Here is a 13931-nt window from a genome sequence, read left to right on the forward strand (position 1 = left end):
CCAATCAGAGTTTCACGAAAGGAAATTAATTAACTGGGTATTACAAAAAACTTACAAGGGCGAATTAACACACTCGAACGGACTGCACAAGAAAAAACTAAATAGATGGTTAAAAAGTGATGTCTACAGAGGACTGAGGCACGGTCAAAGAGGCTGTTTTACCTGGAACAGCTTTTTGCACTCGATGATCATGTGAGCGAGTCCCTGGGTGGCCGCCATGTTCTCATTCAGGTCCTTCTGGTCTGGCTTCCATGCAGCCGCCCTCCTGTGTATCAATCTGACAGAATAAGACAACAAATTTTAGAGATCTAGCCTCCCACACATACAATTCATTCCAAGGGTTAAAAGGAAGTCGGTCATCTAGAAAGGGGGCGAAGCTTCGGTTCACCGACTCATCGACCCCGAAGGGAAACAATGTGGCAGCCGTGGATCCGAGGAGCAGTTGCAATCGTTTACCAAGGGGTCATGTGTGATGGTACAAGGGGGCAAATCGACGTAATCTGTTTTTTCATTTTGGTTAAGGACCTGTGTTATAAAGTGCATGAGCATTTTGTTTGTTTAGTCTTGTCTCTAACTGTTACATGTTATTTAGTAGACGGAGAAACACGTCCGGAGCTGTTGCCAGAGGCCAGAACAAACCGGACAGCACTTCACTTGTTACCACGATTAATTGCTTTTAGCACTACAGCACTCACCCAGGACTGGTGACCGTGTTTGTATATTGTGCGTGTACTATTGATTGTGTTTATTATTTGGCACTGCAACCGTTTCTTTATTCCAGTGCATTACACATTGTTGTGTATTGCCTGGAATTACTGTTTGGTCACCAGACCAGGATATAATTAAAACCCAGTTCTGAGTGGATTCCAATTGTCTGTCTCCTGATTAAACACTGCATCACTCCTGCACCTGTAAACTACAAGCCACTTTGCCACAACCTTTCACAAGGCTTCATCACAAGGTTTACTTGTCCAGACTCCAGACAGTGTGAAAGACAGAGGGAATACAGAACACACATATTATTCCCCCTGTTCAATGCTTAACAGAGATGATGGTGTGAGAAAGAACACTGCAGCTTTTTCCTCCTAAAGGACAGGAGTCTGATTAACAAGACCATTGTCCGCAGCAGCAGTGGAGATACAAACCATCATCTGAAAGCAAGGGCTTTCAGCAATAATGCCATAACTGTGTCACAGTATAGCATACACCATCCAATTTGCAACATGCAAGCATTCTGAGCATGGATAACCAAAGACAACACAAAGGAAGTGATTAACAAGATGTTGTTATAGTCAAAAATCACAAGTCTGTTATAAAAGAGGTGGAGTGGTATATCCTACCCACCCCTATTGAACTTCCTACCAAGAGAAATATGGGACTCCATTCAGTTCCCTTAAGTTTTCTTTTTATTTTATCCCTCCTTCAGTGATCCCTAATACAATGGGATTCGAGGAGCCTAAAATACAAATACAATTGACCCATTTCATTTTACAGCCTCACAAGCTGAAGATAAAATGACAAAGAATACAAGAACGAGATATGGTGGTCAGTGTAGACTAAGCACTTCTGATCAAAAACCCCGGTCTGAAACAGCATTCATTCACATAATAACATGAAGGGTATTATAAAAATGAATCGCTCATCATTTGAACCTGATTCGCCTCTTGCCCAGGGGTCCTTACCTGGGGGAGGTGCTCTCTTTCTTGGACACGTTGAGGTGGAAGATGGAGGGGGCCAGGCACACGGCCAGGTTTCCAGGGGTCATCTGGTTGTCCTGGGCGGAGGCAATGTCGCTCAGGAAGTAGAGCATCGTCTGCAGCACCTCCCGGTTCTCGTCTGGCAGCAGGATGACGGCCGCCTGTGCAGCCTGCAAACGCTGCTCCTTTGGGACACCTGAGAGGCAGAGGGAGCAGAAGGTTTGCACAGCAGTTAAGACGCACACTTGCGGTGCTGCTTGGCCAGCGATTCTGGCAGAAAGGGGGACCAGGGGGTGAGCGAGCAAAGGCATTTCAACAGGGTCTTCCCATGCCTGATAAAAAAAATCTCCACCTTCCAAATCATCGAATCTATATAAAGAAGCAGTTCAAGTCCAAGTCTCTATTCATGGATTGTGTACATACAAGGCAATGCCTGCTGCTGGTACTACTACGACTACTACAACTACAAAGTCTACACATAGTGTGTTATAATTATTCTGTGCATATGATCAAACGTTTATTTATACGAGCCCCTCTCTCTCTCTCGTACTCACACTGATAGATCTGGAGGAAAGTGTCAGTCAGCTTGCTGGTGAACACAGGCTCTGGAAGGTCCCTGAAATACTGCTTCAGCATGTCCGCCACGTCGTAGGCAGACTGCCCCTCGTAACTCACGTGGTCGGGCGAGGTCTCGTTCATCTTCCTCAGCATCTGGATCCGAGACTTCACACCTGACTTCCGGAAGATACCGACCTGGAGAGCAGGACAGGAGAGGCTCAGCACCATGTGAGCAACCTGAACTGCTAAACCTCTTAGACTCAACAGCAGGAACTGAAATGCAGCTTTCATTGCTGGACCAGTATCTCTTGGTCATTACTTTAAACATACATTTAGTTGGTATTACATTATAACCTCAAAGTATATTGTGACATGTTAAAGTCAAAACAAAGCTATTCAGGCTTGCAACTGACAGCTGTTGCTGAGCGATGCATTCATATAAAATGCAATATGGTTGCCCTGCCCTTTAACTGTACAGCACAAAAGCACAAAAGAACACTACCTGATAATAAGACAGTAGGAAAAAATAATTTCTCTGTACTGGTTTTCTTCCAAAGAATTTGGCTTTCTCAACGTATTAACTTTATAGCTGTTCCCAGCAGAGATTCCTAATTAAAGTGATCTGGGGAATGTATGTTTGGGGGGTGGGGGGGGGTTGAGAGTATGGTGACCAAATGTCCTTTTGCCCTGTGGTACAGCACATAGTTCGTAATGGGAACGCTACTAGCGGACCTCAACCAGCAGTGTTAAATGAAGTGGTCCCGGCTGCCCCTACCTGGTCCAGGCACTGGCTGCGGATGTATCGCATGGCTTGCTGGATGCTCTGAGGCAGGGGCTGCCCGCTCCGCTGCACATTGATGATCGGGGGAACTCCAAATACGTTCTTGTCCCGGTAGTCAGGAACTTTACTTCTCTTCATGAACTTTGGCACCGCCCTGTAAAGCAGGAGAATTCGGCGATTAAACCAGATCAGATTAACAAATGGAAAGCGGCCAGGGCATGAGCAGGATGGTATTGTGAGAGGAAGGGTACTACTAACCAGCTCCAGCCCTGCTTATTGGGCACAGAGTACTTCTCCATGATGGCAGTGAGTCGCAGCAGTGAGAATTTCTGCAGCAGATTAAGCTGAGCGGCTGACTGTCGGTTGATCTCCAGAGACGCAGAGGTCAGGCTGGGACGGTGCGAGTTCTGGAAACTGTGCCACCTCAGCTTCCTGAAACAGCAAGGCACAGCATGAGAAACCATTTAAAAACAACTGCACATTGCCTGTGATTCTTATAAGGTTTAACTTTACTTTTACATCTTGCTTTTAAAGCATAGCATTACCTTGTGTGTGAATATTAAGATATTGTATTTGCAGTTCACAATTCCACTTTCTATAAGGTAAAAGTGGAAAGATTGTTAACAAATTGCAGCTTATTGCCCTAGTGTTACAATGACAGCTATTTGCTATTCCCACCTGTTAAAAGACACCAGCCATTATACAAGGTTGTTACAAAGCAACAATCTAATATCCAGAGATGAAACATCAGTTTATTTATTCTGCAAGTTCTCACCTATTAGGCCTGGTCAACGAGGCCCCCACTCCTGAATCCCTCCGTTCCCTCATTTCCATCTCTTCTGCTTCGTTTAAAGAATTCCCTGTACTGTCAAAGTCACTAGCTGCTGTTCCCACATCTGACATGGACTGCTCTTCGAAATGGACACTGGATGGGAAGATGGGGTCACCGGGCAGTTCAGACTCCAGGTCATCCAGCTCGGGGCAAACTCTTTTGGACCACAGATCGATCGTGTTCTGGAGCCCGTGAACATGCTGCAGGATATCGTCCAGGTCGCAAATGCCTCCAGCTCCTAAACTGAAAAGGTCCTCTGAGCTGCCGTACGCTTCGGGTACGTTGTCGTAGATGCTTCCCATGGAGCTGCACGAGTTCCTGCGTGGACGCAACCTGCCAAAGCCTTGCGATTCACTGCTGCTGCACATCGACATCTCTAATGACGGGTTGCCCAATCTCCAGTTCCTCAGATCGTCATTCGCTGTGGGACATAAGCTCTCAATGGAGAGGGACTTTGGGAAGGTCCCTGGCTTGTGATCGCTGGGGAGGTAAACAACACAGTCCTTCTGCAGACCCAGTGGCCTGTGAAGCTGTTGTGTCCAGTTGGGAACCTTTAAGCTCATCTCATAATCCTCTAAGTAAATCCCTCCACTTGTGGTTTTCTGTTTCTGTTTCCCACTGCCTTCAGAAGCAGGCTGTCCGACAGTAGCTTTACAGATGGTCTTCATCCTTCTTTTAAACTGAGAGCTTTCAGGTATGTTCTGTTTCAAGCCTGGAAGGCTCTCGTTGGTTGTGCAAAGCAAGCTCATCGAAGACTGTAGTGGCCCTTCCTGGAGGTCACAGCTTTGGGCGTCAGAGTCTTTTGATCTGGCTGCTTCTCTGTCCTTATCCTTTCTTCTGAAAGATCCAATTTTCCTCAGGAAGCTTTGAGATCTGTGCCTCTTGGGCTTCTCCTTGCGAGCCAGCAGGTCTTTGCAGGAGCGGCTCTCTGTGAGGCTGCGGTTGGACACAGTGGTGGTGTCCAAGTGATGGGAGGAGAATCTGGAGTAGGGTTCTGCCATAGTGAGCCGACTCCCCGAGGTTCCTCCAGAGCTCCCCGCACTACTGCTGCTGCTGCGAACAGACACACCTTCCAGGTCGCTGAAGTCGCTTAGGACGCTCTCTCGGCTGGCTGAAGCTTTCATGTCAGAGTGGAGGACCTCAGGGCTATTACAGCTGGGAGGAGGGAAGGACCCCAGTCTGGACCATCGCTTACTGTCCCGCTGGAAGGCCCAACGGTCACTGATGGCACACAGATCCTCCTCTTCTGAGTCTTCGCTCTAAACGGCACAAATGGTAACATATTGATCTATAGCTTCAGTACAGAAACAGACATATATGCCAAAAATAATTACAGATTTGTTTTGTACAGACTAATGATGGTATGTAATACAGATGCAAATATTCTGTATAAAGCCTTCAAATATATTTTTAAAAGGGACTAGTGCAGCATTTGTGGTAGAATAAACCAAATTGATTTATTTATTCAAGTTTAATCAAGATTTAATTGAAATGTTACATGTTTACTGTATTTGTTTCTCTTTAACTTGGCACAGAAGCTGCTGACTAGGAAGAAGCATATACTTAAATGCATGGATACAGTATGGCCTACTTTTTAGTGCCGAGCTTTGATAATCAGAAGAGATGCATTTCCCAGCTCAGCCACTGACTCGCTGGGAGATTCTTTGTCTGCCTGGGTTCAAACAATATGCTAAAAACTCTTGCGCAAAGAGGCCTAAAAACACACATGACAAACACCACCAACCTGTTTGCGCTGGAAATGGACTTCCAGCTTCATAGAGGCACACTTGTTCAGAACTGTCAGTCTCCTAATATGAAAAGAGCAAATGTCATTAATGAAAAGAAACAAGCAAATGTGTAACCCTAAACTGTAAGCAATGAGATTAAAACCTTTTCTAGCACGACATCATCACGTGCTGTCAATTCAAGCCAGCTTGCTAAAAAAAGCAACAGTAGTGTCAATATATATTTAAGCAAACACCACTTGGAGGCACAGCATTCTGTGCCAAAGACTGCAGGCCTTTAGAGTAAACCAACCAAGCCTGCAGACTGTAAGCCTTTTACACCAATAACAAGAGCTCCAGTCAACACAGCTAATTGTTTAGAAAATCTGACACAGAACTGTAGTCATCCCAGCGGAGCAGCGATTCACTGTCAGCAAGTGTATGTCAATAAGAAAATACTTCCCCCTAGGTCTTGAAACTTGGAATTGCAAATAAATATTATTTTATTTGCTGGAAACATAGGCCTATATTGTGTTGTGCATTCCTGATTATAACAGGTGCTCTGCGTGGTTTAATAAGCCAGACCTGCTGCAAGATCTTTTCTGTCTATACATTAAGGTGAAATTTCAAGGAGTTTTGTCCTTTGCATGTGAGGTTATTCTTTCAAGGAAAGAGAATGGCTTGACAGGGAATGGAAACCCTTCGGGTTGTCAGCAGGTTCACAGTGATGAGTGGAAACTCAAGTGGTTCCCACACATACTGCAGAACAAAACAGGACAGGTATCTCAGCTGCAAGAATGGAAAACTGTACAGAAATATGTTCACTGACAACACTTCAGCTTGTGGCTCCCCCTGGCAGTCACATCAGTACAGTGCTTTGGAAGAAAATGCATGGTCTCATCAATATGCTTATTTCATTAGCCCCTGCAGTCCGCCTGAAACGAAGCCCCAGTAAAATGGCAATAATCTGCAAAGATGCCAGATATACAGACTAACGATGGCATGTAAAACGCATGCAAATATTCTGTATAATGCCTTCCTCTGTATTTTTAAAGGGGTCAGTGCAGCATTTTTGGTAGTAGAAAAAAAAAAAAAACTAATAAAATATTTGTGGACACGGAAAGTATGAGAAATATGATTCTGGAAAGTGGTGAAATCGGCACAAAAGCTGATCATGGACCATGTGTGATTAGCAGCACCAACAAACACGATCTGTATTAGGAAGCTCACTGGAAATTTCAACTGAAGCCCAAGCATGTTTGTGCAATACTCAGACCCACCTCGGGTAACGTTTCAACGCTGCTAACTGCAGTTTGTTCTCGGTAAAAGGTCAGTATCTTAATCCAGGGTCCCTCCCCAACTCACAAAGAACATCCAGTCTGCTCAGCAGAAATCTGTCTCAAAGTTCACGTTGATGTTAAACTGATACACTGTTACAAAATGACCTGCCAGACCTGCAATACTCCACCTCAATTAAAGCTCTGGTCTCATTCGAGCAGCACCAGCACACATCTGTGGGACGTAAACAAGCTTGAGTGCGTGTTAAAAAAGGCACTCTGCATCTTTCACTACCAGTCTTGGCTTCAAATTGATTTTAGCCTAAGCTTGGCTACATACCTTTGAGTGTAAAGTAGTGCCCCACCCCCGGGTGGGGGTTAGGGGGTTAGGGGGTTAGGGGGTCCCCCATCCCCCAATCCAAATGTAAGCAAGGTCAACATCTAACACCTTCTAAAGCAAATATTCCACAGCCACTCCACAGGGAGCTATACTGCACTGTACTATTTGCTTATATGATAACGGGTTTGTTTACAGTCGCACTGCAAGGAATATGCTTGGACGAAAAAAACTGCAGAAGCAATTGATAGGTCACTCAATGCAATGAATGGCGGAAACGCAACACAAAGAGCAACAGCGGTGAAAGAAAGACAGAAATCCCTGCCTGCCAACCCTGGCCCACTGGATGTGAGGAGGACTGTTCAAATCTCAGCGTTGTGACGCTTTGCAGCAATTACAAATCAAGCCCCAAAATGAATGTTACAGTAGCTTTCAAAACAAGAACCACATAAATAAAAACTTTGCAAACAGTGTGCAAATATGCAACTATGTATTCCTGCTAATGTATAAAGCACACTACGTAAAATCATTGATCTTTACCACAGTTTGTTGTCGTTAGGTATTTTTTAAAAGCCGCTGTACTGCAGGTATAGTATTTTGAATCGAATCTAGGGGAAGATAAGAGTTATGGTATTTCACACTGCATCCCATCCTTGCTTTTTTAAACCATGTAAAAAAAGAGCTGGACACTGAAAGTTTGTTTGCAGGGTGTCCTTCATATTGCTCAACGTAGAAGATTCTGGTTACCTGCAAAGGGATTTCAGCGAGTCCCGGTCCAGAAAATCATGGTCCTTCTTCACAGAGGCGATGTCGATGGGAAACAGACAGTCTGTAAAACAAACCAGAGTTACAGCCTCGGAACTCACACACTTCCTACTTTTGTTTGCAAACAGGTCAAGGGAAATTAAAAGGATCTCCGAACTTCTGCTATGTGCTGAACGAACGCATTTTCACAGACCTCCCTTGCCAAACTGCTAGCTGTATGAGAGAAACGTAAAATTATTACGTTTCATAATTCATAATCAGAGTTTAGTAATGAGTATAGCATGTCCTGAAGTAGAGCATGGTACTGAGTAAATGGCAAATACATAGGATGTACCAAGCTTTTACACCAGTATACCTTTTGCATCAAATTATTATAAAAAGAGATGCAAATCACCCTACTGAACATACACATAACCTTTCTTACAGGATTCATTTATAACAATATCTGCCAGGAACTGCAGAAAGTTTCGTGACGTGGGGTTGGAGCTTATGAGGCAATGAGTTTCTCATTTCTCACGTCTATGTTATTTTAATGTCCTGAAGTACCTCAGCTCAAACTGTCCACAAACCAGCTGGTTGGATTCTCTTGTGTCTAGAGAACGCAAATCATTCTGTCTGCGTTTTTTGTATTAAGTGCACTTCAGCGTCAGCCAGCAACTGTCTTGAGTCATCTAATTAAAAATACAGACTTGCGTACAAATTCATTCGAGACACATTATGAAAATGCAAAAAACATTTTGCTCAGGTTTCACAATCACACACAGTAAATTGTGTCAAACAATGCTTTTTAAAGAGGAACTGAACTGTTATAGTTGTGACCAAGGGTCCAAAGAAAGAGGACCTCAGTCCAGCACAAGCAGCACAAAGGGTCAGCGCTTAAATGACAAATACAAGTACTGAAAAACCGATTTGGAAAAGTGTGTATTCTATCACTTTTTTTGTCCACTTGAAAAAAAAAAAAAATCTTAAATATATATGGAAACATTTGTTTCCCACAACATCCCCACGATGCATCATTTCCAGCTATTGTTTCCCTATTCTCCTTCCTCCCAAGGCCGTTCAGAGTTGAAATGTGTGATTTTTGACAAGCTGCCACATGCTGAATGTGACAGTAAGCAGGGGAAAGGTACCACTCTGCAGAGAGCAGCCCACAAGTCACAGCGGCTTGCACAGCGATTGCTGCAAGTTCACAAGCTCACACTGGAATTGCATTCTTGTTCTGCAAGCCAGAACTTAAATTAGCATCGAAATCCAGAAACGTACTCCTGCTGCTCTTTAAACAAACACATTTTCAAACCAAGGAATAAATATATAGGGAAGAGGAGGAAGGACAGTGTGTGGGGGGGGACGGAGAATCTGCATCTCTTATAATTATTACTTTATGTAAAGCACAGTACTTGGCTAATCACATAAAGTCAAATTAGCATATCTGGCAGATTTTGTTTTTCTTACTGTAATTAAATTTTAACTGAGGTTTGAAGAGAAGGCTTTTTATTTAATGGTAGTTTAATGTTGAAAATGTAAATGACTTGCTTGATTACACTTATGCCGGAGGTCTTGATTGATGTGTGGCCTTGTTAATCCAGGTATAGGACTATGTCATTTATTCAGCAATTGCCTGCATGTGGCCTCTAATGCGCCAGTTTTGTTATTCAAAAGTGTCAGTAACTATTTTTTCAAAAGTTATAACTTACTTACCTACTGAAACCGGGTTACAATAAATATCCGTGGATTACAAAAAGAAGAAACAATACTCTTGGAGTAAAGGGCAATGAAAATCAGCCTTCCACCACTGTAACTGTAGACGGAATTATTGTGTTGAATGTGCAAACTGTGTAATGAAATGAACCTCATGCACTGCATTGCAGAGCAGCAGATCGAGTGCCTTACTGTGCATGTGCACGGTCCGTATTTACCTTCATAAAGCTGTGCATACTGCGGAAATCCAGCTGCCTGAAGCCAATCACAAGCTTCTGTAGCCTCAAGTTCTGAAAGAAAACAAAAATAATAATACTAATATAGCAGCGTTTTATTTTTATTTTTTTTTACATTCCTTTCATAAACTTTAGACATGCTTTTGGCATATGAGAATCATTTTTTTTTTGTTATGCTTTAAGAGTTAACATGATTTCTGAAAGCATGTGGGCGGTAAGCTGTACACAAGGGCATGGTAATTGCAAGCTAATAATTCCCAGAAAAAGATCTGGAGATACCCATTGTTTATCTGACACAAAAACGATTACATTAAGGGCTCTGGAAAAGCAGATGGATAAGAAAACTGTCTGTATCACAGACACAGCTGGATAGCAAACAGGCTCCACATATGCCCCCAATCAAATTTGCTCATGGACGGTTTCACATCTACCAGGCAGCAGCCTGCTTTACAGCAAAAATGAATGAGCTGTTATCGACCCTTTAGGTTAATAGCAGCTTAACTAGTTTACAACGAGGCTTGCAGGAGAAAGTCCCATCTCTGCCAGCAGCTCTCACCATTAGAGACAGTTGTGTTTAGAAAGCTATACATTACTGTACAAAAGACAGTAGAACAAAACCAAGAACAGACCCTCCTAAAAATCCATCCATTATGAAAAGGAAATCACGCACAGTACACAACAACTGACATTTCACCCAATTCAGTCACATAGCAGTGTACTAGCTCTCTATCCAGACAGCCAGGGAGGTGCTTGCTAGAATACAGCTGTATTGGGTTTGGGAAAAAAAAACAAAAAAACATGTTAACGTTCACGTCAACACATACTGTACTGCAATGAATGCATGTGCTGTATTTAAATGGGTTTGAATGACATGGTCTGCTTCATCTACTTCAGATGTGAAGCTGTCGTTTGTAATGCTGTAATTTCAGGAGCCTGTATTACTGTACATTTTCTTTTTATATACTTAAATGTAACACTTCTGTGGCTTGATAGGCTGCTTCAACTAACCCACGACAACAAGTTCATAAAAACAATCCAAGTAATGTTCATCCCATTATTGCAATACAAGCAACTGGCAAGTCAGCATCATTTCTTGACCTTTTAATGGGCTACTGTTTGCCATTTCTTAAAACTGTTCCCAAGCTTGTCTCTACAGTGTGTGCTTCTAAAGCAGGGTGCAGCAGGCTTGCAATGGCATGCACAGCCTTTCACTGCCCAGGTCCCAAGCCAGCTCAGCAGACACTCAGGTCCAGCACACAGGGAGTTTGCGTGACGAGTCAGTTAAATGAACAATTCAAGAAAGCAGTAATTCATCCTTGCCAGAACCACTATTGAATAAAACATGCAAGAGTGAATGCTGGGGAGATCGATTATAAAAACTGGAAAGCACAGTGCATTAGAAAGCTCATGAGCACAACCGTCCAGAGTTATTCATGTAGCCAGGAGGCTGCAATAAAACCAGATGCTCAGCAAGGCTTGTGAATATAAAAAAAAAAAAATAATAATAATCTACTGTATTCTCTCTGGACAAAAAGTTTGTCTGCCATCTGTTCATTTGTCATTATTACCCAAGACTAACAGTGGAACCAGTGTTACCCTTTTAATAGGGTACCTTATACTGTACAACTGACCTGATACCAGGTAACTTGTAGACCAGGTCCCACCCTGAAATCCCATGCTTTTTCATTCAAGTTTCTAGTACATTGAATCAAGCTGGACTAAACTGAAATGAATAAAAAAACACAAGTGAAAGAGAGAGAGTTTCCATACCTGCAGCACAGCACCATCTGAAATTCACAAGCCTGCACCCAGCAATCTGCACACTGCCACAAGGAAATCAACACCATCGCCAAACGGGAAGCTGGTATTTTTAGATGCGATCCCTCAGTCCAGTTTTCTTTGGTGTCACATTAACAGTGGCACATTGTTCAAGGCCAGAAAGAATTCAAACAGAATATATTTTCTTTCCACAACAGCTGCGATTGGCTGCTTCTTCTATTTTTGTTGTTGGATTGTCACACCTGAACTCCAGGAAAACCAGCTCCAGCAAAACTGTCTGGAAGTCCGTGTGCGCTCTATTTCTGTCCTGTGCCTGACACGTACATTTCAGCAAAGCGACACCATGAGGAATGAGATTTCCAGAGGAAGTGGTGCTTCCATTTCGTGTGGATCTCTTTTCCTTTTCGGAGACAGGCTGGCTCCAGGGCGGAGCTTTAATACAGTCCATCAACCTGCGTCCAAGGTTCAATACAGACAGACAAGAGGACATGGACACAGGTGGGTGGAGACTCTTCTAAACGGAAATTCTTCTAAAGGAAAACTTTCCACAAAAGGCATCATTTCCACAATCAAGACTTTTCAAAGTAGGTAAAAAAAAAAAAAAAAAAAAACACTGTCCGTGCAGACCTGTAACATGGATACCCTCCCTGTTTAAAATGCATTGAGCATGAAGCACGGAGACAAATAACATGTGATCTGATACCTTGGAATTCTGACTGTATGTTTTAAAGCTAGGGTGGACAAAAAGGCTCGGCAGAGGACTGAGGTTGGGTTTGCCCAGTTAAAGTCACACTGACACAGGGTCAGCTCTCCGAGCGCTGGTGTAGTGGGCTGTGTTTCCAGCGAATCAGGAAGAGGAATGGCAGACTGTCCTCTCCTCTTCCTCTTTCAACCGTTTCAGTGGAGCCATGCTGATGGCTCAGTGGGAGACTCTGACTGGAAGCGAGGGCCGTGACTGCCAAGGAATACAGCTGCCAAAGGTGGTTTCAGAAGCTGGGCTAAGGAGTTCCGGTGGAACTATCCTTCACAACTATCTAAATGTTTGGTAACAACGCGCTTTCCACAGGCAAACTTCTATTCTCAAAAACACAGAGCTGAATAGGATGTTTCACAGATATGTTGAGACACATATTAATATAGTGAATGCAGATTTTTGTAATCATGGACATCCAGTAATACATGTATTTTGTGTTAGACTGTAACAGAAGAGCTAAAAATAAATTTTGTGGGAACATTTATGTATATATTAAAAAAAAAAAAAAAAAAGATCTCCATTTCAGCAGACACTGATGTCACAGTAAACCACTAGTTTACCAAACAATCCATTTTATCCCCTTATACTGTAATCTGAAGACATCTGCAATCATGCACTGCCTAATTATAAACAATTGACCCGAATGACTCAGAAGAATAAAACCAAGGTAACTGACTTCCACACAGTCACTGAATGAGTTGGGATTCAATTCACTAAGCTGTCACTATCAGCCCGTTGCTTTTAAACTGCATTTAAGAGAGACAGAATGAATGTATTTAAGCAGCTAAAACAGTACATGCAGCATAAACTAGGAATACCTATACAAGTGAGTCTAATCTGACTACATATACTTGAAATTTTAGTGAGGTGCAGAATTGTCTTGGCGCACAGAGCATTCTCACTCTCTCTCCAAGGGTTTGCACTCACTGAAAAGCCCATCGTTGTAGACTGCAGCAACCGCTGCTACTAAACAAACCAGCAGAGCAGCTGGAAGGGCAATCTTGAAGATAGACAAACTGTCCAATAGCACACATGTCAAGTAAAGCTTGCCCATAGCAGGATTACTGCTACCCCCCTCCCTGCAGCTCTGTGTAATGGTACAGCATACAAGAAAGGCCTGTCTGCCGTCCCAAGCCCCTCAAGATTGGGGAGGGGGGCAGTGCTGGTGCCAATTCAAAATCAAGATCTTTGTTATCTGGCTTTTTTTTATTATTTGGGAGCTTGAAGGCATTCAGCCTGGATCCTAATGCAACAATAGGGTTATTTAGGACCATCATAAAAACAGTCTAATTTGTTTCTTGCTTGTTTTCAATTTGCATGCCTGTATTTTAATCCTTTGCTTTCCTGTATGCATTACAAAGATGTACAATTAAATTCAACATATTCCTCCTACAGTGTGCTACAAGTTAAGATCATGTTAAAACTTAACATGAAAATAAATGATGTGTGATGCTTTAATAAAAACAGCCTCCAGGGACAGTGACTGAATGAAA

The 13931-nt window shown here is 43.0% G+C and overlaps 1 protein-coding gene across 5 annotated transcripts in view; it reads right to left on the reverse strand.

Annotated features, from left to right (window-relative positions):
* LOC121295505 (stAR-related lipid transfer protein 13-like) overlaps positions 1-13931 on the reverse strand; it is a 57846-nt gene that overhangs the window by 4059 nt on the left and 39856 nt on the right. For all 5 annotated transcript variants that reach the window (XM_041220196.1, XM_041220197.1, XM_041220200.1 and 2 more), the window contains 9 exons: positions 9888-9959; positions 7954-8035; positions 5613-5676; positions 3812-5127; positions 3295-3468; positions 3031-3190; positions 2252-2450; positions 1683-1893; positions 163-277 (listed from right to left, as the gene is read on the reverse strand). In XM_041220196.1, the coding sequence (XP_041076130.1) occupies positions 163-277; positions 1683-1893; positions 2252-2450; positions 3031-3190; positions 3295-3468; positions 3812-5127; positions 5613-5676; positions 7954-8035; positions 9888-9959 (2393 nt within the window). The remainder of the gene's footprint in view (positions 1-162; positions 278-1682; positions 1894-2251; positions 2451-3030; positions 3191-3294; positions 3469-3811; positions 5128-5612; positions 5677-7953; positions 8036-9887; positions 9960-13931) is intronic.

This window comes from Polyodon spathula, chromosome 20 (assembly GCF_017654505.1).
Source record: "Polyodon spathula isolate WHYD16114869_AA chromosome 20, ASM1765450v1, whole genome shotgun sequence".
Taxonomy (NCBI): Eukaryota; Metazoa; Chordata; class Actinopteri; order Acipenseriformes; family Polyodontidae; genus Polyodon; species Polyodon spathula.